Genomic DNA, 23,402 nt, shown 5'->3' with positions numbered 1-23,402 from the left:
ACGGCCCGGAGCACGCCCGCTTTGGGGCGACACCGGCGGATGAAGTTCTCAGTAACACCCGCGAGCTCCGCTGGGGAGACGTTTCAGTCCACGTTTGGAGAGGGAGAGGGTGTTAGGAACGGTGACGCCCTGTGTAGTGTGAGCGAGACCCGGCGGGGGGGGGGGGGAGGGGGTGCTGGGTAGCGGTTCAAAGGGGAGAGCTGGGATGGCTTACCGCCGTGTGTGGGTCAGGAGATTTGAGGAATATAGCATTGCAGCACGCTCTTACTACGGAGAACACTATGGATTCTTTATCAATATGCATTATTTGATACCTTGCGAGTATTACAATAAAATAGGTCGTTGAAAACTTATGAAACTGTAAACTAAAAACCACTGAATCTGGTTTTAAATAATTATTAATTATTGCTTTTTCAGGCAGTCATAGCAACTTATAAAAATAATAAATAATAGGTATCCCATGACTCATACACATGCCCGCACAGCAAACACATCATTTAGCAACAGCTAAGAACCATTGTATTGGCCATTTTCTCACCAATTTTTTCATGTCTCCGAAAGATGACACCGACAGCTGTAGCCCCTTTCAATCCTTATCTTCAACAAACTATGGAGACAGTGGGACACGTTATTTGTCACTGTCTACGGATCAGCTCAGCTTCCGAAGCCAAATCCATCCAAACAGCGCCACAAAAATGCATTATTTTGGGTGTGTTCCCATGTGAACCAGATTATTTTTATTGCACTATTTTGGAGCCGCGAATGCGACGTAGTAATATCAAGCTATCATCCGTATCGAATATGAAGACTTTTATGCCATTTATGATGTCGGGGAGGAATCATTGGAGTTATGTAGAGCCATTGGGTTGCATTCAAGTGGTCCGTCGAATCGGCTTGTTTTGAACTTCATCGCAATTTCAATCGTTCCAGATCACGATAGTTTATCCCAATGACGTAATCAAGGTTTCGTGACTTGATCCATCTTCGTGAAAACTGCGCCATCCGAAGCATCATTAAATGAACATACTGGCTCTATATTTAGCAAAGCTCCTGCCTGACCAAATGGTATACGGCTATCACGGGGCAATTATTGTTGCTCTTTACAGGAATTTACATACGCTATGCATTCTCTCGCTATAGCGCAGGTCAATCAACTCATCCATCTCTGAATCACAGTGTGTCATGCTTTCATCACTTTTTCTTCCATTATTCTTCAAGCCTACGCTAACGCTAACTATTTACAACTTCTACTAACATGGGCGAAGAAGCACGGTAGAGGCAAGTAAAACATTTGCTGTCTAAGTTTACGTCGTTGCTCGTAATTTGCCTGGTCATGATATTTGGTTTGCGGTCAACGCCAATGACCGCTCAAATTACCGGACCACAGGTAGTGAATGACCTCACACTTCACCACGTGAAAGGGGCCATTCCAGGTTCGTGAAAGTTTTAGAACCATTGGCAAGGAAGGTTCAGTGCCACTGGAAATATCTTTGTGAGATTTATGTTTTACGAAAGATCCATTTTGAAATATTCCCAGGCTTGCTTCCTCTCGCTGCTTGATATATAGGTACAGATATTATTGTGCATTGAAGAAATGTGAAGATGCGACCTATGTTTGCGCCTCAGGGGAGTGCAAGACAGGAATATTTGTGATCAGTTGGCTGCCATCGACCTCTACTACCCGCAATTGGCGATATTTGTTCGCGCATTAGGTGCACGATATGTTAAAAATAGATGTTTTAACATCGAATGGATCGAAATACCGACCACCCTCACGATGCAGTCCAAGCCTTCTACAAGTTATATTTCTCTCTCTCTCAAAAACCCATCAGTATCATAAACCATTTTACGTAACGCTGAATAGTGAATACGTCATCGTCCATATCAATCAACCCAACACCACATCGGCATTGCATTGTCCTGCACCGCTCCACAGGCCCCTCCTGACGGGCCCCAATTCTACGCGCCTCGGATAACCGACCCGGAGGCGCCACAATGTAACACCCCACTTACCGGGCCGGCGCCGGGCCGGCCTGTCGGCTGGCTCAGCACGGAGCGCGCGGCGGAACCGGCGCCGCGGCGGCGGCGCGACGGCGGGGGGGGGAGGGGGAGGTACAGTGCACGTGGAGGGTTCGCTATCTGCGAGAGAGACGCCAGCTGAGAGTGGTGGGAATGGTAGTGAGATTGTTTGAATGTGGCGGCCATGCTACTGGAGATCATAGATTTGCTGACGACTTGACGATTGACATTGTTTCGGTAACTACCTTTTAGCAACAAGAGTAAAGTATACGCGATGGGCAGCCCTTGTGCATCACTCTGCACATCTCAGTTTCACGTCTTCTCCCATTCGCTTCCCCTCATACAAGCTTACTCATGGAATCCACGGGCTCTTTTACCACACCTTCGCCACTCCCCGTTCAACAAATCAGTCTCGGCAATCCACGGGAGCATCTGCTGTGGGACGAGGTTGCAGAGACGCGCGTCTTATCCCACCACCCTACCAACGTGAGAACGAAAACCGGTAGCGCTCTCAGACTCTCCGAGATCCTATCACGGGCGCGACATCAAAAATGTCTCACCGCCAAAAAATCGACGCGTCGCGGCGGCGCGGTGGCCGTGGCGGTTGGTAGTGACGGTTTGCTAAGCACCCGTATGACTGCCTTCAGATCAGTTAGCGAAACGGTGAAGGGAAAGGAACAAGTAGCTAAAAGGTTAAAGACAGGTGGGAACGCTGCTGAGAGATGCTAACTGTGATGTGGTGACGTGATTTGTCGTCATAATTTGAAACCGCAGACTGCATCATCTCTTGGCTGACGGGTCTCCCCAAACCCACTCAATATCTGCCATTCTGCCTGCCACATACTTATCATACTGTCTTACCAGGTCGTGAATATGGAATGCTGAAAGTATATGGTCAAATGTGCATAATTATTGTGAACAATTGATGTTATGTTACTGAGTTTAATTTGTGGCATTGTTCCTATTTTGAGGTGCCATCTAGGACAAAAAAAAAAGATTTAATGTCTTCCGAATAGATACACTCAACCCTAAAAAGATTGCAGTGTGACGAAATATTTGGCTTTTATATGCTAGTGTCGGGTTTCTTAGCCCATTCTTCGCTGAGTATTCTCACTCAAGTCCACATTTGTTTTCAGTTTGTGGCCATGAACAAGCTTGCAGCGAGGTAAAAGTTTTACTACAAAATAAGATTATATCTTCCCATGTTCTGTTACATGGTAGTTATATTAACCCTCGCCCGCACATGCCATTTTCCCATCCTAGAACGCACATGGGGGGGGGGGGGGTTGCCACCCCCCCCGCGCCGTTTCGTTCCTGTTGGAGATAGAGCTTAGCGGTAAGGACCAAAAAGATTCTTTGGGAAGAGACGAATCCAATGATACCCAGTTTTACCTTCTCAGGTCAGTCATTGACCTTCCAGGTCAGGTCAAACTAAAAAATGTTGCTGTTTTAGGTCACCGTTGGATATCAAGCGCGCTGCTTGTCATATACCGATGACGATGCCGTTTTCTGGTGCCAAGCCAGCTAGAACCTCTTTGTCACACTACCCGACCAGGTTTTTGCTGCTGAGGTCATCTCAGGTCAAGTTAGGTCAAGGTCAATAATATGTGTTTGTATGTCTGTGTGTGTCTGTGTGTATACTGATGTGTGCACCGATTGTAAGGATAGAGGAGCAGCTATACGAAAAATCAGGCTTCTAGCTCTAAAAATGTTGAGTGCAGAGCAGAAAGACTACCTGGGGGGGGGGGGTGGCAACCACCCCCCCCCCCATGTGCGGGCGAGGGTTAATAAGTAAATATTGAAACTAAACTAGCATAAACAGAGACAAAATGTCTGCATCTCGCAACAAAAAATAGAAACACGTACAGATGGTACCTACACCACCCTTTCCTAATCAACCATATATCAAAGTCACTAATTGTGTGAGCTAGCAGCCGTGACATGTGGTAAACACTGTCTATCTTGACGCGATCTTCTAGTAGCGACTAGCGACCGGCTCCTGCGCATCGCTTGGCTACCGGCCAGGAAAACCCAGTGACCTCAGGGGCCCAAACGAACATCCCCCAGTATCAGCTCATCGTCTGCTGGTATAGACCAGGCCACAGTTTTTCGTTAGCATATCGGGTAGCGTGGAGTACAGAGACATACGGTGTTTCATAATGGGGCTAGGGGACGGGATACACTGAGTAATAGGGGCTGCTGAGAAAGCGGTCCTAAAATAAAGGTTTTACGTTGAAACGGTACATTGCTACGGTTTTTCTTTGTAGCTTGAAATTCTTAGATGGTGTGAAAAGTCTTGACTTCAAGACGAGTCCTAAACATCCATTGGACAGGACGAAAATGAAAAATTTAACCCGCGCCGTGCTGGTGGCCTGAACTTTCCGCCGAGTGCTGGGGGGGGGGGCGTTTTCACGCCCCCCCCCGTCTAACTCGGCTCCTGGGCCACGTAGCGACACGCGGTAAGCGGCAATCGAAAGAGCGTCAAAAATAAGGACGAAAACACTTGGGTCATTTTTTGGGTCAGGTCAAAGGTCAGGTCACCAGAGGTCACCAAAGGTAAAATGTTGACTATTTCAACATTTTGGAAACTGCCAACGGATATCTCGGGAACCGATAGAGCTACAGCGCCGCGGAAAAGCGCATTCGATAGCCCTTTTACAGACCTTTCTGAGTGATGTTCTCAGATTTGACCTCAGGTCAACGGTTTAGCCTCCAGAGGGCAAAAACTCCAAAAATAGCCGTTTTTACGAAAAACGTTTTTTCGTCAATAACTTTTGACTCATAAGCGCCATGACATTACTTTTGCCAGCATCGTGTTCCTCTCGTCGAGACGCGTCGAATGAACTATTCGTTGACCTTGAAAGGTCATTTTGAAAATTTGACCTCAGGTCAAGGTCATGACCTGACCGAAAAGGGTCATGTTGCATATCAGTCGATCCGTATCGTCGAGCTGAACACATCTGACGTGTTTTCACCGCTCTAGCACGTCTCTATCAAAAGTTATAGCCAACAAACTGCTGGCGACCGTTCATGACCTGAGATGACCTCAGGGGCACACAGAGGGGTCACAGGTGCATTTTTCCTATTCAGTGTGTCATGTTTACCTATGAACCGATGTTTGAGAGCGTTTTGAACGATATTCGTCCAAAAGAGGCGCATTTCAATTTTCTCCCATTGACTTATAATGGAGAGGTCGCAAAATTGACCTGACCTTAGGTCACAGATATCAAAAATCCGAGATATACATTTTATACATACTGTTACTCATATCAATCGCTGAAACTTTCAAAGTGATCGTTCAGTCGGTGTAGCTAAAGCGAGCCTTTGAACTTTTTCTGAGGTAAGGTCACTTGACGTGACCTGGTGACCTGACCTTGAACGGCCTAGGTCTGAAATTTTCACAACATGTGCGGAAATGATGTAGGAACACGTGTACCAAAAACGGCGGCGCTGCGCGCCGCCGTTTTTGAGATATTCGCGAAAAACCTGAGGGGGGGCGTAAAAACGCCCCCCCCCCAGCACGGCGCGGGTTAAAACAGGAAATTTTAGTCAATATTCATTTATGCAAAAACGGCTAAGAACTATGTTTACTGACAGCATAGACAAAAGGCAAGCACATTCTTGGAGAGAATGTGCCTAAGCATTCCTTACCACAGGGCATGGCATCCCACATACATAGATCACATTTTCTGATCACTATCTTCACAGCATTAGCAGCAACAGTGAGCTCAGTTTGCACGTCACCTGCCCACGACTATTTCCTCATGCACTGCGACATCTGGACACTTTTTCTCCGGACATCATGGTGTGTCAAAAGCGGAAATAGCCGCCCGGCTTTAGTTCGCCAGCCTTGTCAATAGATGGCAGTACCACAATATGGGCAGCGGGTCGTGCAATTGACGTCAAATTTTCGTTATCTGCTATAAATTGAAAGCGGATCTTTTCATGCAAGAATCAAGTAAATCGGTCCACAACTTTTCTAGCAACAGAGATATGAAGTCAAACACCCTGCCAGAGCGGCGGCGCGGCGGCCGGCGGCAGCCGTTACGCGCCGCCTGGGAGACTGGCGGCGCTGAACGGTTCCGAATTGGCACTGCACTAAAACCTGTTAACTGCTTGGAATAGTTATTATAGCAAAATTTTCATTCAAGTGAGGAATAACCAAGGGCAGGAAGTATGTATGCTTGTGTGCGTACTATGTAAGCCACGAAACTGCATTAGCAGATACTCGCTAATATTAGATCCAGCCAAGTCCAAACGCATTCCAGGTGATGTGTTTCTGATGGGTCAACAATATTTATCGTTCGAGGGCGGATACAGTTTTAACAATACAAAAAATATTTTTGCACAGCTCTATTCCTTGAATAATTCTCTTCAACGCTTCATTCCTAGTTAAGCGAATTAGCCCACCCTGGTTGAATAAATAAGGCGATTTCGCCACAAGGTCGGGGAAAACCGACCGAAAACGGCCGCGCTCAATGTTAATTTGGGCATGCAGACTCTTAAAAACTCGCATTGGGCGGGCAGGGTTTCCCAGGTATTGGCTCCAAAACACCGTATTCGGCTCCCGAATACGTCCAATTGACCCGCCTCGTTCCTAGTTAAGCTCTAATTAGATCAAGTGACTCATAGGGAGCGAAAAAGCGACAAAAAGCATGAATTTCCCTATGGCGGCGGGCTGCCGGGTTGCCAGACGGCGCACCGGCTATTTCCACTTTTGACACACCATGATTCTTTTCTGACGCACCGTGCGCTCCCTGAAGCCGATTCCCACGGCTTCGAGGGGTGTCAATTCGTAAGCAAAGATGGCGAGTGCCATGGCCACAGGATTTTGCGTCTTTTCTCTCCGAGGGCTGCAGCTTCGAATAACTGAGCGTTCTTTTTGTGGAATTCATCTTTATCCACGGCGTGACGTTAAAGTAAGTCTCGATTTGCTATAAACGTCATGCATTCGTTTCTTTCTGGTAGCAAGGGGAAAGCCAAAAATGTGGACTAGAGAAATCGTTGTTATCGTTTGCAAAGGCTTCGTGCGTCATCAAACTCAGCTCTTCACCGGTTCACTGGGATTTTTTAAATGGCTGCACCACAGACTTCTCTATACATAGAGAAGTCTGTGGCTGCACACATTATATTTGAGCAGCCCATCTAACCTCACTCCTTGACCTCACTATCATCGAAACGTTAAGTTTTTTTTTGCATCAGCTCGGTTTATTCCAGAGTCTGACATCGTACTATTTAGTGAAGAGAGAGAGAGAGAGAGAGAGAGAGAGAGAGAGAGAGAGAGAGAGAGAGAGAGAGAGAGAGAGAGAGAGAGAGAGAGAGAGAGAGAGAGAGAGAGAGAGAGAGAGAAAGAGAGAGAGAGAGAGAGAGAGAGAGAGAGAGAGAGAGAGAGAGAGAGAGAGAGAGAGAGAGAGAGAGAGAGAGAGAGAGAGAGAGAGAGAGAGAGAGAGAGAGAAGAGGAGTGTCAGGCGGATAATCGCACCACTTGAACGGATCACTGACCTCCCATCCCCCCCCCCTACCCCCTGCTGCCGTCGAACGGAAGTGTGGGCACAGTGATTGATCTCGCCACACGGCCAATTCTCCTCCACTCCTCATCCTCCCCCTTCCCTCTACTTCATCGGTCACGTTCCAGTGGCCTAAAGGAGTGGCTCAAAATAGATGAAGGATGAAAAGAGGAACTGGTAGAGCTTCCGCGCTAATGGGCGATGACTGGTATTCGATGAAGCTGTTTTGTCGTGCTATCTTTACGTCGGGTCAAATGTCAGGTCCACACAGCTTTTTATGTCAAATTTTCAACTTCTTCAAGCCATTTTGACCTTGGTTTCCTCGTAAAATCAGCCCTTATTTAGGAGACGCGATGGATGGGACGAGAAACTGGCGGCACGATTTTATTCGCTATGATAAGTTTTGCATTACATAGCTGTCCCTACTAACCTGATTACCTGAATTACAATTGTTGTCAGCCATGAAACGTGCGGCCGTGATCTTCTAATGAAATCATATTACAATCGAAATGTCAATTACGTATACCAGCTAAACAAATACAGCTATGCAATCAAAACTGATACGGCTATCAAAATGTCATCGACACCTGGCAACAAAACCAAGTTTCAGCAGCATCTCTCTCACGCTATGCTCCCAGCAGACTTCTGTGGACAGTTCCCAACTCTGTACCGCAGCTTCTATATCTGCTCCTCGAGATGGCATCTTAGCGGGAACCAAGACATTCTCGTGGGCAGTGACATTTTTGCGGACGATACATGTTTGTGGATACTTTTGTCAGCGGGGCTTGTCGCCAGTGAGCATGACACCCTGCTGGTGGATTTTTACCTGATTTCTGACGAAGCTGCCACGCGTGTCACACAGCTGCCAAGATAAAACATGATTTTACGAGTGCGACATGCGACACTTGACGACAAAACGCGACACTTTACGACACTGCGATGCTGGGCGACATTCGGCGGCACCCGATGCCACCCTGCACAAGTTCCAGACTCTGGGCGATCTTTCATGATGCTGCATGACAGTTGACGACACTTTGCGAGGCTTAACGACACTTTACGACCATTGAAGTCAATTGATAACAATTTAGAGGCAATCACTGGTCTCGGTCTGCTATTTCGTGATCTTGCCATTGGTAAAATAGCCTGTAAATCGGCAGTCCCTCATGAGATGAATCATGAGCTGAGGCAGACACATCAGCGCCAAATTCGGGGAACCTCAATCCCAAGCCCCACCCAACGGTTTCAAGAACATATTTCAGGCGTGTAGAACAGATACACGAGATGATGTGCCGAAATGCAGTTTATGGTGCCAAGCCCCACGAGGAAGATCATTGTGAGTCTGAAACTACGCTGAGCCAACTGTCACGATTATGATGAGGCGGCTAAATGTATTGATTTCGTCTACCGATGACCCACAAAACGTGAACGGTGATAAAATTCGATTAGTTTTACATCAACAGCGACAAGGTGTGAACTTGAAACATGTACCTTTGAACATTCGAATCTAAAATGTCTGACGCTGTCATCTTCAACACTTCCCCCAGTGTACATCGACATCAGCGTAACGTCCAATACTTTACGTCACGTTTTGTTATAGAATGACGACAATCGTGCCAATACCTCATCGGATTAAACCTCTCCCTTTCCAACCAACAACCAATCGAACCTCGCCAACATGTACCGCTAGAATTGAGAAATACTCCAGACTATGATTCAGTGGCGGTGTGGCGCCAGACTGCCGCCGTGCCGTGTGGACTGGGCACCGATTTCGTGACATGTCCCGATGGTCTGACGTGGGTAGCTGACCCGTGTCCGCAGCTCTGGCCTCTGCCCAGACCGCTCTTCGATTGGTGAATCGTGATTGTGTGCGAGTTTTACAGACATTACGAGTAATGGAAACGGTGATTTTCTTTTCTTTTTACAACGCCGCGTTAAATAAAGTTTCATTTCTAAGATTTCTCCCAAATTTGCTCGTTGCCAGTGCTATTATTCAACTTTGCTTTCTGAGGGTGTTTTTGCAGATAACAAAATCTGCTCAATGCTGGAGCAGTGCTGGAGACAGTCGATAACTAGCTGTGAAAATAAAGATGGACTAAGCGAAACCACGTGTGATTACGAGTATTGTGAACTTGCCATTTCAGCAACATATTTAACTTGACCTCGAGATAAAATCATTCGATTCCGTCATTGCTCATCTCGGCGTTTGAAATATGGCCTATCTAGATAAATGTGCCCTATCTTACTAAGCCCTATCTTAGCTCTATCTTAGTAAGTTTTTTCTTCTTCTCCAATTATAATACCTACTACGTCGGACGAGAACTAAATTCGATGTAAGAGACCCTGACATCACCATATTGACCTAAAAACCAGCCATCTACCATCGCAGACCTGTCAATAATAATTTATGAATTCCTTTTGAACGACATTGCAATGTCAAACGCGTTCAGTATCGAGCGCCGGTGAACTTTTTCGCTCTCGATCTAAAACAATGAGCTCATAACCGGGCCATTTTTTCGACAGTACTCGCCGCCGGGGCTCCTTAAAGGTTCGATGGCCTTGGTTCGTATAGTGATGCTCGGTGAGGTCACCGTCCCTGTTGCAGCGTATTCAATGTTGCAGACGAGCTTCCGGGCAAAACATTGTCACGATCGGCAAGGACATGGCGCGTGGCCCAAAAAGGATTGTGCCGATTGTCGGATATCGTGAGCCCATAGCACGTGTTTGCAGCTCACCGATCAGAAATAATGGGCTTAGGCTTTTATGTCGATCTCTTGCAGCGATCCGAATGCGATCGCTATTGGAAAAGGATGGATTTACCTGCCGCAAGCAATGGTCTTTCGAATAAGGAACCGTTGGACAGGTGCTGTCGACGCCGGTGACCAGCCTGCTGGAGACGCTGTGGGTCTCAGTGTCGTGGCGCGGCGGCCGGCCGGCCATCATTGGAGTCGCATACCGGCCTCCGGCTGGCTCCGTCTCCCAGGCCGTAGACGAGCTCCAGGAGCAGCTGAGAGACGTCCTGGCCAGGGGCAAGCCGACCTACCTGCTGGGAGACCTCAACATCGACGTTCTGAACGCCCAGTCCTCTGACACCCGGCGCTACAAGACTGCTCTCTCGGAGCTGAATGTGACCCAGCTGATCGACCGGCCGACCCATCTGCGGCCAAACCCATCGGCCCTGGATCACATCATCACTAACATCTCATCATCTCGCGCTGACGTCCTCACAACACCTATCAGTGACCACCAGCCGATAGCAGTCAGCGCACCTATCGGCCGACTCCGGAAGCAGCCGACGGAGCGCACCACTCGGAACTGGGGCCGAACAGACTGGGACGCTGTCTGCTTAGACCTGCTGCTGGCTGACTGGTCCAACTTCGACAGCAACGAGGACGTCAACAGCATGGTCGACATCTTCATGCAGATATGGTGGACAGTCATTGACCGTCACTGTCCGGCGCGCACCCGACGCGACCGACGCAGAGGCTGTCCGTGGATAACCGACAACCACGAGCTGCGACAGGCCATGCTGGAGCGTGACGAGGCGTACCAGGCGTGGCTGGACCTACACACTCCCGAGTCCCGCGAGGACTACTGCCGCCTGCGGAACTCCGTCAAGGCTCAGCTGGCTCAGGCGCGCAGGGAGTTCCTGGGGCGCCAGCTGCTGGCCTCTGACCGCAAGGAGTTCTGGTCCAGCCTCAAGAGGTTCTACCTGGCGCCCTCCGCTTCAGCACACTCGACTTCAGACAAGAGTGCAGCCGAGCAGCGGGCCCGCGCTGACCGATTCAACGAGTTCTTCGCGTCGGTGGGCTCTCGCATCGCGGCCGACTTGAATGATGACGTCACTGCGGGCCTAGCCCCGCGGCCGCCTATAGTAGTCTCAGCGGCGTTCCGGCTCCAGCCTGCGACCCTACCGGAGCTGGCGCGAGCTGTGAGGCGGATGAACTCGTCTGGGGCGGTGGGGCTGGACGGGGTGCCACTCGGTGCGGTGAAGCGCTGTTTTGATGTGATTGGCCCCCACCTGCTGCGACTTGTGAATGTGTCCCTAACCAAAGGTGTTTTCCCTGAGGCGTGGAAAACAGCCGAGGTGGTGCCGATCCTTAAGCCACGCGGTGATGTACACGAACCATCTAGCCACAGACCGATATCACTTTTATCTCACTTGTCAAAAGTTGTTGAAAAGGTTGTGTGTGACCAACTGTCGCGGTACCTATCGGACCACAACATTTTATTTTACAACCAGTACGCCTACCGATCATGTCACAGCACGGAGGACGCCGTGCTCGACGCTGTCGAATGGATCAGCCAGAACTCAGAGCGGGGAGAGGTCTCCTCAGTCACGGCAGCTGACCTCAGCAAGGCCTTCGACAGCGTCGACCACGGCGTCCTCCTGCGCAAGCTGGAGTGGTACGGGATCGACCCGACCTGGTTTGGTAGTTATCTTGGCGGCCGGGGGCAGCTGGTCAGGGGCGGCAGAACAGTCCTGCCGGTCCCCTGCGGGGTTCCGCAGGGATCCATAGCCGGGCCGATCCTCTTCAGCCTGCTAACGAACGACCTGCACTGCCATCTACCGGACTGTCGGGTGATCGCATATGCTGACGATGCCCAGCTGCTCGATCACTCGCGTCCTGACCCTCAAAATTTAGCATCACTAAAACAACGTGTCGAAAACTCCTTGGATGTCATGAAACACTGGTTTAGCTCAAATTCTCTTAAAATGAACCCTCAAAAGACCGACTTCATTCTCATCGGAACCCGTCAGACTCTCAGCAAGATCGAAAACTTTCAAATCTGCATAGCTGAGTCAGTCTTAAAACCGTCACCAACCATCAAATTGTTGGGGGTGACTGTCGACTCGTGTTTGGCCTGGGACGCCAACATCAGTCACATCGTCAGGAGGTGCAATGCCCTCCTCATATCCCTCTCCAAGTTCCGCCACCATTTTGACCAGGAAACGCTAAAGTTACTCATTGAGACCCACGTGTTCCCTCACATTCTGTACTGCATTTCGGTGTGGGGCGGAACCACAAAAAATCAACTCACTCGGATCCAAAAACTCATCAACTTCAGTGCTCGGATCGTGACAGGCGTGCGGCGTCGGGAGAGGATCGGGCCGGCTCTGGCATCCCTGGGCTGGCCCGGAGTGGAGCGGCTGGTGTGGGAGAGGGACCTACTGAAGGTGTGGAAGGCGCTCCACATACCGGCTTACCCTCTCTCCATCCGCCGCATGTTTGTGTCCCGCTCTGAGGTGTCTGGCCGGGTCACACGCTCTGTAGAAGCTGGCGCCCTGGAGCTGCAGAAGTGTAGGCTCTCTTCCACACAGAGAACGTTTAGTTACCGCGCTGCTGCCGCGTGGAACCGGCTGCCGCCGGCCGTCAGGGAGCAACCCACGCTGACCGCGTTTCGCCGCGCAGTGGCGGCCAGCGAAGCCTGAGGTCTTGGGGTGCTGTGTTTTATTCCGGTTTTAGTGCAATTAGTTGTCTTATTTTATCTGCCAGTGCCTATTGCCTTCTTGCATTTTACTGTATTGTACATGACGCTGAATCCTGAAAAACCATGTTATATGGATGGATTTTAGATCAATACATACATACATACATACATACATACTTGCTCGGAACGTGTAAGAAGCGTAAACATTTTTCTTTGATGTTATAAAATACACAAAAACGCAAAAAAATAAACGTATACGTGGTTACCTCTATTATTTCTGGTCCAAGTCGTGGCGGATAGTCGGTCATTTGAGATCGTTGTAGAACAAAAACTAGTGGAAAATTAAATTAAGTCAGGCGCAAAGCCTTGGCACCGCGTGCTTTGAGGGCTCTGCTAGACAGATTGACAGCCATATGTTGCAATAGAGCTGAATTCGTGGTGCCCGTCAACCGTCGACCTCAATGGACCACATGTCTGACGTTGCGCCAAAGTCTGACTGATATTTCGGTGACAAGGAACTACAGCGAGGTGGGTGGTATGTCAGAGACTGTGGTTTGAGGGACGGCAACTGTCTGAAGTTCGTCATACAACTTAGCCGGAAACTGTGTCGTCTCAGTACCAATCACTGGTAATTCTGGCAACGGAAGCTGGTCTGATTGTGCTGCCCGGAATTCCGTTCAAACTTCAAAGTTGTTAGAAGTTTGAAAAGTTTCTGTCACTTTGTATAGCATGATTACATCGCATCAAATAACAGCGATGTTTGAATATGTATTATTTTTGCCCTAAGTGGATATCATTCGTGTCATGTGACATATTCATATTTGATGCATATTGCTTGGAATATGTAGAGGAAAATGTTTATTTGGCAAGATTATTTAGACCGATATAAAAATAGAAGATATTTCTACCAGTACTTGCCAGACATTTCTTCCATCAGTACCTACCTATCCTTCTCTACGTGCGTACCACATGCAAGCACAGCACACCCCACCCCTTGCGACCTTCCTGTTCAGTGCTCCCCCACCCCACCCGACCTCTAGGCACGCCCATGACATCATTCAGTCACGGCCCGTCCGCCAGCCGTTCCATAAACCAGCGCACTCCATCAGCTTCTATTCGGCGCACTTGAGCCAATTGAGGCGCACCGCCGCAGTGGCCGCACAACGGGCGGAGTGGAGTGCCACAGAACACAGACGCAGTTCCAGGAGGCGTGTATCTGAGTGTATGCTGCACTAGAGCCAACGAGCTAGGCTATTTGATTCTCGGAAATAGTGTTACTCCTCAGCAGAGCTATGTTGATTTGGTCAATTATTGCGTCGCGTTGCAGATCCGGTAGGCGGTAAAGTAAAATGCCATTTTGAATCGTAAAGCCAAGGTGAAAGCAAAATGACAGAGCAAAGCACAAAGTTACACATAAACTATGAGTAAAGTTTACGCTGTTCAAAGATGCTTCTGTGATACTCCGATGTTTGCTATACGATTGCCTCTGGAGAACAAATACAAAAGACGATCATATCCACGGAGCAATTACTATCACACTGCTTCCCAGTTAGTTTCCGGCAAACGCTCCCCTTCCTTCCCAGTTCGGTTCCCACTCCTCCCAAATTCACCTCCCAGCAGCCTCTCCCCAGTTTCCCGCCCACCCGGCGCTCCCCGCTACCCCCTCCCCCACCCTCCCCCTCCCGACCCCCCCTCCCCCCCGCCACGCGACCCTCTCACTGATCCAACCACCATATCCGGCGCATCAGTATTCGCACTGCTCCATTACGTTTTGACACTGGGTGCGCCACATTCGCCGAAAAGGGCAGCTACCGCGCCGGGAGCGTCGCAGCGCGCCGTGCTGCGCCGGCTCACGTCTCAATGGCACCGCGTTGGCCGTCGTCAAGGATTGGGTTAGTGTTGAGTGCGAGGGTGGGGCGCAGTGAAAGAGAAGAGCTGTCAGCGAGGGGGGATCAGATTGGTGGTGATGGGCTTGCGAAAGGAGGGCTTGGACGCTGCGGATGATGTGTTCTTAGAACGCACGAGGACTAAGAGGGAATAATAGTAACTGACTGTTGCGATAACTGTTCGCGCTGCAGTCGGCTAGCAATTAAATTGGTTGTATGACCAAAAACACATATATGGACAGTTTTCAGGCATCGAACCTTTTACGTCATTGTCGTACTTTACGAGAACACGCTATGGGTTTTATGGATGCATGATATTGAAGGAAAAAAATGAGATAGCTAAATGATAGCGATCTATTCGAGAGTGTTCCAATCGATGCGGCTAAACGAGACGCATACCTCTTCTGAACCGTTCCCAGAATTTGTGCAGCATTTTGTTAAAGCATTTACGTATCAGAAGAGCAAAAAAGAGCGGTTGCGTGACGCATTTCAATCTTTTTAAATTCGACCATACCACATGAACGTCATATTAGTACTTCTCCGTGGATTTAATGATAAAATATCGTGTCACCTGTCACATGTATGCACGACACGAACACCGCATTCTGAGACTCGGAATTTCTCAGGCTGCGTGCTTGGAACGCTTTGCATTCCAGTGTCGCTTCAGTCTGCATTCCTGACGAACTTACAACGTGCAGAAGCCGAAACTGTGCAAAGTATGTTAATTTGACATCGCGAAGAGCGCATCGGTGATTTAAAACGAGCCGCTGCGATGCCTTCAATGACCTCACTGTCGATCGCTGTCAATGTTTTCCGTGTTCGTTGAAAGAAAAGTTTTCAGAGCGACGAGAGAAGTCGATGCGCTTCGTTATAGCTAGATGACGGAATTCCTGTGTAAAATATTACATGACATGACATAGCAAGCTTAGCATTTATATTTTTATTTCACTTCATAAACCATCGGCTAATGCGTGATACGCTCAATTTTTTGTTAAAACTATCACCAGTGAACCGGGCGTGGTAGGGTTGGGTGGTGGGTCCATGGTGTCATTCGGTACACAACGTAGCGTGACGTCGGGCCCGCCAAAGCCATCCATTCATCTATTTGGACTAAATATCTTATAAAACGAACACTTACAGCGGTGTATTTTTCTAATTATCAAAATACCCGGTAAACATGAGCTTCCCGAGCGAAAATGTTATTCGAGCTAAGCGGGGTCATAATCGATTATGTGATTTGCACTCTACTTCTTACGCTTGTGATTTTTTTCTCTTTCTCTCTCTCTCTCTCTCTCTCTCTCTCTCTCTCTCTCTCTCTCTCTCTCTCTCTCTCTCTCTCTCTCTCTCTCTCTCTCTCTCTCTCTCTCTCTCTTTCTGTCTCTCTGTCTCTCTGTCTCTCTGTCTCTCTGTCTCTCTGTCTCTCTCTCTCTCTCTCTCTCTCTCTCTCTCTCTCTCTCTCTCTCTCTCTCTCTCTCTCTCTCTCTCTCTCTCTCTCTCTCTCTCTCTCTCTCTCTCGATTCCAGATTTCTCCCCTCGCACCTTTCCCAACTCACACCCATTCAATGTTACGTCAATTACAATGCATAATATACAAAGTAATAACAATCACGCAAATCACTAATAACAAATAACAACATCTAACCATTGCCCTCCGCTGTCCCCAGATGTCGTCAATAACCCGGCAGCTGCTGGCCTTGCTGGTGGCCTGCTGGCCTCTGACAGGCCTCACGGGACAGCAGTACAGGCCAAAGCCTGACCTACAAGCCTTCTCAGTTCTCGACCTCAAGGAGAGCAAAAGTTCACGGTACGTATATTGGTACCTAATTGGTTTTAACTGTCTTCGATAACTTCACTTCTTTGTGGATATGATGATAATGAAAATGTAGCATGCCCACTTTTCTAGCCCAGTCGCCGATAAACCAGCATAAATAAAAAGGGGACCTGAATGACTATCACTACATAGTCTGACAGTCACTGGGATCCGATCGACGACTTACTCCTTCGATGCGGACTGCTTGGGCCGGGGAGACCTCTGGGTCTGGCGTATGGCTCAACCCTAGAACGCCTAGGGGGGGGGGGGGTTGTATCAACCCCCCCCCCTGAGGTTTTTTCGAAGTGCACGCTAAACGGCTTGTCGTAGCGGGCTGAAATTTTCAATACCCTCTGGGGCAACCTTTGCGCATCTTTTGCCGAAAAATTGATCGGGTCATGTCAGGTCACGGAGTTATGACGTCATAAGAGGTACAGCCTCCGGCCGGATTTTCACAAACTGAGTGCCAACGCCCGAGGTTTCCTGCCGGTAGTACGGACATCGGTTGATGGATCGTGATGAAACTTCCCATGCATGTTGGGGCAAGTATTGGCTATCATATGGTATAAGAAATTTGACCGGGTCAGGTCAGGTCACGGAGCTATGACGTCACAAGAGGAACAGCGTCCGGTACTATTTTTGAAAAGCGCCCGAACCACTATTTTGCTAATTCTTGTCACCTCAATGGGAATATGCAGCAATATTAGCTTCTATAGGGAGCAAATGGACCTCCCAAATCCAAAAATACAATCAGATTTCAAAAATTTAAATTTTGATTTTTCGAATTTCTGCCGCCGACTGTGACCTTGCCGACTTCCGGCGCTCCCAACGCGCCATTTTTAGAGCTAGGGAAACGAAATACATACCAAACGATAGAGAATTGATCAAGGAACACGATAGTGAAGGTTTCAAGTCGATATCTCCCACCGTTTTGCCGCAATCGCCGCCGAAAGTTGAAAAAAGTCTATTTTTCCGAAAATTTGACTTTTGACCGGTCAAAAGTAGGTCAAATGTTGACCTAGGACCAAAAAATATACCACCAATCGCGAGATCTCGTTGAGAGCAATCCGTTGGTTTTTTCCGCTAAGCTCTACGACCTTCCGTTTCGAAACGCCAGGGGGGGGGTCGTAACAACCCCCCCCCCCTGGTCGTTCGTGTTATGAGAAATGGCCTGGTCGTGCGAGGGTTAAGACATTGTGTGTGACCTAAAACTCATAGACCATACATAGCTGACCTGTCCTCACCCGACCTCACACAACCTGACCTGACCTGACCTGATCTGACCTGACCTGATCTGACCTGACCTGACCTGTTTACAGGTACGACCCGTCACCATCTGACCTGGACATTGGTCGACTGACGATGAAACTGGGAAGGTTTATGGACACGGAGTATATGAGTATCGACAGGCCACGAAGTCTGCGGAGAGGAGACAACGTCACATCGTGGCACCTGCCCTTCAAGGTGAGGAACGGAGGGAGGAAGAAAGACGAGAAGGGGAGAAAGGGAGGGAGGATGGTGTTAGTGAGACGAAACGGTAGAGATGGGGGAAACATGAAGTTGATGAAAATGATAATGCTAATGATTTCAGGTGTCCGGACGAAGTAGTTTTTGCATTGTCATGCAGCTTTGGATCTTGAAAGCCAGTCGTCAGGGTATGAACTTGAAGGGAGGTCCTTCGACCGTTCATCCTGTGGGCTACTCTCAACGAGCACCCCACCCCTGTTTCATTTGTGGTGTAAAATTTTACTTCACTCTTGTGCACAATCTCGATTGACGTTTGTCGACCCTCATCCCACTGAATCAACGGGATTGATTTGCCGTTGCATACCTAATCTAACGTTTGGCTTCGACTGTTGTCCCACAGGTGCGGAAAAAACGGTCACATACGTACCGTCGGCCGCATCCCAGCAAACTTACGCCGTCTTCGACTGGACGTGCTCACTCTCCCGGACGGCAGCCGGCAGAAACTCCGCCTCTCACATCGACTCCGGCGCAAGATGCTCAAATATCTCCACGCGTACACACACTGCGCCGTTCGCCACCGATGGAAGGACCTCGGTTTGCGCTTCTGGCCTCGCTGGCTTCGCACAGGAGAATGCGACACGAAGCGCTCGTGCTCGATTCCGGCTGGGATGACTTGCCAGCCTGCACGCAGTCGCCATCTAACGCTGCTGCGCTGGCACTGTCAGGATTGGAGGCGGGTGAAGCACTGTAAATGGCTTCGCGTCAGGTATCCAGTCGTCAGCAAGTGCGAGTGTACCTGTCCACGGCGATAGGTGGCGCTGCGAGCGGGCGCTAAAGTGGACAGGTGACGCTGTCAGCGCTGTATAAGCTCTCGGTGTCTGATGCTAGGCGATGCGGCTGTCGCTAAACGGAGAGCTCGGGTGCGTCTTCTCAAACATTCTCGTGAGCAAAGCAGCAAACAAGATGAACTGCTTAGCACCCGAGTCCCGCATCACAAACATCGAAATGAACGATCAACGTAGAAGCCCAGCCCACGAAGAACTCTAGTCATGCGTTTGTTGCACGCACCTCGGCGCCTGCTGCTTCGAAGCTGGCGAGAAGCATGTAGCATGCGTGTAGCGTGTGAAACATAACTCTAATCTGACGCTAATGCGTTGAATGTTGTTGAACGCGCTCGAGATATGCATCGGAAACGAATATCGAGTGCACACCGGTGACCGTTCTACCGAATTTTTGATACGGTATCTTGTATTTATTACGTCATATTCATTCAATGGTAGATCGACTTTATATTTATTCGCCTTTCTTACAGCTGCTTTTCACGGTTTTGTACTGTCAGTTAACTTCATCGTAATTACGAATCTCTAACACATGCATCTAGCGCTAGGTGTTTTGCCCTCATTTACTAATCTGACTTGTGTTCGTCCCATTATTACATTTGGTTCAGTTTCGGTATGTATGAAACTGTTTGTGCTTTGCTATCTAGTGAACATTTCGTTTCATCGACTACGTGTGCTATTACGCTTGACTCGGTGTAACCGCGTGTGTGATCTTCAGTGGCATTGCGAGTGTTTCCAAGAATGAGTGTGCCGACGTTCAAGCTCGGAATGTCAACAAGTAGGTATGTTTTAATAAGAATACGACAATGTCGCCCTTAATTAAGTTAGCAAATAGTGCCAATAGTGTAGTGACTGATTTGCCCTGGTGCCATTGCGATTTTATGCATTTAAAATGAAAATTTCATTGGGTATCATAATTGCGATTCTTTGTGTCTGCATTTCACCTCAGAGAACGTTCAAATTGCAGCTTACGTATCACTTGTACTGGTACTTGTACTAGCATTTTACTGGTACCTGTGCTTATACTTGGTATTTGTACTAGTATTTTACTGGTACCTGTGCTTATACTTGTACTTGTAGTGGTACAGCGTGCATGCGTGGCCGTTTTGAGTGTTGCCCTGGCAGCTGCTCGATGAACAAGAAGATATGGCAGCCCGAAAAGTGACGTCACTGTGCGGCTGCCACTGGCTGTCTTGTTGCGTGCATCATTTGTGAGCTGACGGTTCACAGTATGTATTCTATTCCTCACGTAAGGACCTAAGGCGCTGATGTGTCATGTTGCAGAATAATGTCATAAAATATACTAGTTCATCGCTCGTAAAATATGTTTAATCTAATTATTTATTACTAACGCAATTAAGTTGTGAACGCCTTATTTTTAAGAACGCGGAAGGACACAACAATAACGTGGGGCTCTCAGAGTCAAAGACCGTCATGAGGACCTTCAGTGGTGGCCCTAGCGCCCCTGGGACCCTCAGGAGTCAGCTAAGGAATGATTACACGGCCTGTGCTAAAAATTACACATGCACATTATTTGCTTTGCTTTGTTTTATTTGAAGTAGGCAAACAACAAAGTAAGAAGCCACCAACTGCCACAGAAACATCGCCAAACGTCTAGCATAGCAGCACACGAGCTAAAGTACCTACCACACCAAACAAGACAAAAGGGAAACTGATAGGATCTCAAACAAAAACTTGCAATCATATGTCGGTCCAAATAAGAATTCCCAGTCAACCCACGCAAAAGCCCAGGCCAAAACGCAGCCTCTTCTGTTGGAAGCATGACTGGCCTATTCATCAGGAAGTCGTTCACTGCTGACCATTTTCTGCCTTAGACGAAAGTGACATCGGCGTAGAATCCTGTCTGAAGAGACGGGTCGCCGTAGCGATAGGAGTAGAATTCCAGAGCCAGACGCCTGCCGGACGATGTGATGGTTTGATTCTGTAGCTCGGTGCCGCATTTGAAGAGATCCGGAATCGAGTCGCTGTCAGTGTGTACGTACACCAAGTCCCAAGGGCACATGCCGTTAGAGGGATCGTAGATCTTGAACGCGCCGAAGTCGATGCGGACCTGCATACCTGCGGGCGCGGTGACGATCCAGACACAGTGCTGTCCGGGAGGATACAGAGCCTGATGTTCGAACGCTGAAGCCACCGCCGGAGACGACTTGGGGCCTGATCAAGACCGCTATTCCTCGTCATGTTGCCTTAGTCCTGAAAGTCACTTAGATCTAATGGATAGTGGTCCGATAACACAACATGTCGCGCTAGCGCACTCTTTCAGTGATAACTTTCCCGATAGTATCAGGAAGCTAAATCAACTGCTCTTCTCAGCTCTTCGTCATAACTATGGCGGTTTTTCGTCTGGAACGTCATGATGGTAGCACGGACTGTCCTAAAAACCACACATGCACATTTGCTTTTGTTTGGTTTATTTGAAGCAGACAACTAACAAAGTAAGAACCCATCAACAGCAACAGAAGCGTAGCTTAGGTATAACGTCACACAGCAGCACATGAACTGAACTACAAGCCACAAGAAACGGAATAAAAGGAGCAGTGATATATCGATGTAAAACAGGTAGGTAGTCGCAATCATAGGTCGGCCCAAAAAGACTTTCAAGTCACAACACGCATGAGCTCAAAACATGTCCACTTCTGTTGGAAGCATGACTCAACGAGGGTTCAGTTATCCGGAAGCCTCTCTTTGGAGACGATCATCTACCTTATACGAAGGTGACGCTAGCAGTGAATCCTTTCTGATAGTACGGATAGTTACCGTATTGATAGCTGTGAAACTCTAGGGCCAGGCGACTGCCCGACGACGTGATGCTTTGGTTCTGCAGCTCCATGCCGCAGTTGACGTAGTCTGGGATCGAGTCGCTGTCGGTATGCACGGTCACCCAGTCAAAGGGACACTTGCCACCAGAGCGGTAGAGGATCCCGAACGCGCCGAAGGCGATGCGGACCTGCATACCTGCGGGCGCGGTGACGATCCAGACACAGTGCTGTCCGGGAGGGTATATGCTTGGGTAGTTGGGCGAGGTGATGGTGCCGGCCGTGGTGATGTCCTGGTCGCCGCACGGCGCCTCGTAGTAGGTGCCGGTGACGGTTTGGCACGTGGTGCCGCTGGTTCCCGGAGGACACACGCACGTGCAGCTGCTGTCCACGTAGCCGCCGTTGGCGCACGTGGGCGGGGACGAGCAGCTGTCGTCGCAGAGGTACATCAGGTTCGCCAGGTGCTTGTCGCGGTGTGACAGACCGTCGCGATTCCCAATAAGTCCCGCCTGAGCGATGTCGTTGGTGACGAGTGTCGGAAAACTATTATTAGTGAACTGAAATCCACCATAGTGCATGACGGAGCTCAAGTCGTATGGAACTCCAAGCGATTGTGAAGCTGATGCGATGTAGAAGTTGGGTTCGTATCCACTTTTAATGTTGTCATAAATGACAGTGACATAGGAGTCCCGATCCGTCCGAGATTGTTCGTGCCAGAACCCGATGGCATGGCCGATCTCGTGTATCACAGTACCGAGAAAAGCACATCCACTTCCAATGCTGACTTCTTGGCCGCTGTTAGAGCTCACCATGCCAACGTACGAATAACATCCTGTTCCCTGGAAGAACCGCAGGTGCGGCCCGCTGCTGTAACTTTCGGGCTTTTCTTCAAATGTGATGCACGTTGCTGCCTCCCACTCAGCGATGGCTGCTAGGATTACGGGTCTGTCGTTGGAAGACGAAGCATTGATTACAAAAGGTACATTTCCATTTGGCCACGTTTGAAAAATGTTACCTTTGCGATTGACGCGTTGTTCTTCCGTCAGGATGATGTCTCCTTCGAAAAGTTCTTCCACTGTTCCGTCTGGCAGGGTAACATTACAGGGAAGTTCTGTGTCGAATGGAGGTAGTACTGGTGGAGGCTCGATGACGTCGGGTTGCTTTGCTTCAGTTGGAACGGAGCCTGTTGCGGCCACCGCTGCCGCTGCCACTGACAGAAGAAGCACCAGGTTGAGACGAGCCATGGCTGCGATGTGCCAAGGGCTCTTTGGGCGTCTTTTTATATCCCATATTGCGGCATGAGTTGCGTGACCTTCTTGAAAGTAATTTACTCAAGATCAATTTGCTGGGGCCTCAACATCCCATCTTATTGCACGAACACCACCTGTTGCTGACGTAGGACTTGACACATGCGTCCCACGCAAATCGCATATGTGAATGACAAACGAGATTCCGGGTGTAGGTATCAGTCACGTCGCCATGATGGTGGGGGTGGGGTGTCACATTCGATATCGCAAACTAAGAAAACTAGAAAAAGGTGAGAAAAACATAGATAGTTTTCAAAGAGTATAAAAGAAGCGCAACACAGTCATTATTTGCCCAGGTCAATGACCAAGTCCTTAGAGGTCACTAAAGATAAATTTTCCCGTCAAATTTTCCCGATTTTC

At 48.9% G+C, this 23,402-nt stretch overlaps 2 protein-coding genes across 2 annotated transcripts in view; one reads left to right on the top strand and one right to left on the bottom strand.

Annotated features, from left to right (window-relative positions):
- Positions 1–20,281, top strand: part of LOC122375751 — a 32,351-nt gene extending 12,070 nt beyond the window's left edge. The window contains exons 2-4 of the mRNA XM_043355246.1: positions 16,507–16,646; positions 17,972–18,116; positions 18,520–20,281. Coding sequence (XP_043211181.1) covers positions 16,507–16,646; positions 17,972–18,116; positions 18,520–18,870 — 636 coding nt within the window. The 3' untranslated portion in view covers positions 18,871–20,281. The remainder of the gene's footprint in view (positions 1–16,506; positions 16,647–17,971; positions 18,117–18,519) is intronic.
- Positions 20,282–20,505: 224 nt separating this feature from the next.
- Positions 20,506–22,969, bottom strand: LOC122375749 (blastula protease 10-like). Its single transcript, XM_043355243.1, has one exon. The coding sequence runs from the start codon at positions 22,545–22,547 to the stop codon at positions 21,684–21,686; it is 864 nt and encodes a 287-aa protein (XP_043211178.1). The 5' UTR covers positions 22,548–22,969; the 3' UTR covers positions 20,506–21,683.
- Between the last annotated feature and the right edge of the window lie 433 nt (positions 22,970–23,402).

Source organism: Amphibalanus amphitrite, unplaced genomic scaffold (genome assembly GCF_019059575.1).
Source record: "Amphibalanus amphitrite isolate SeventyFive unplaced genomic scaffold, NRLGWU_Aamphi_draft 001910F_arrow, whole genome shotgun sequence".
Lineage (NCBI taxonomy): Eukaryota > Metazoa > Arthropoda > Thecostraca > Balanomorpha > Balanidae > Amphibalanus > Amphibalanus amphitrite.
The sequence above is the reverse complement of the archived record's forward strand: the minus strand, read 5'-3'. Positions and strand labels throughout refer to the sequence as shown.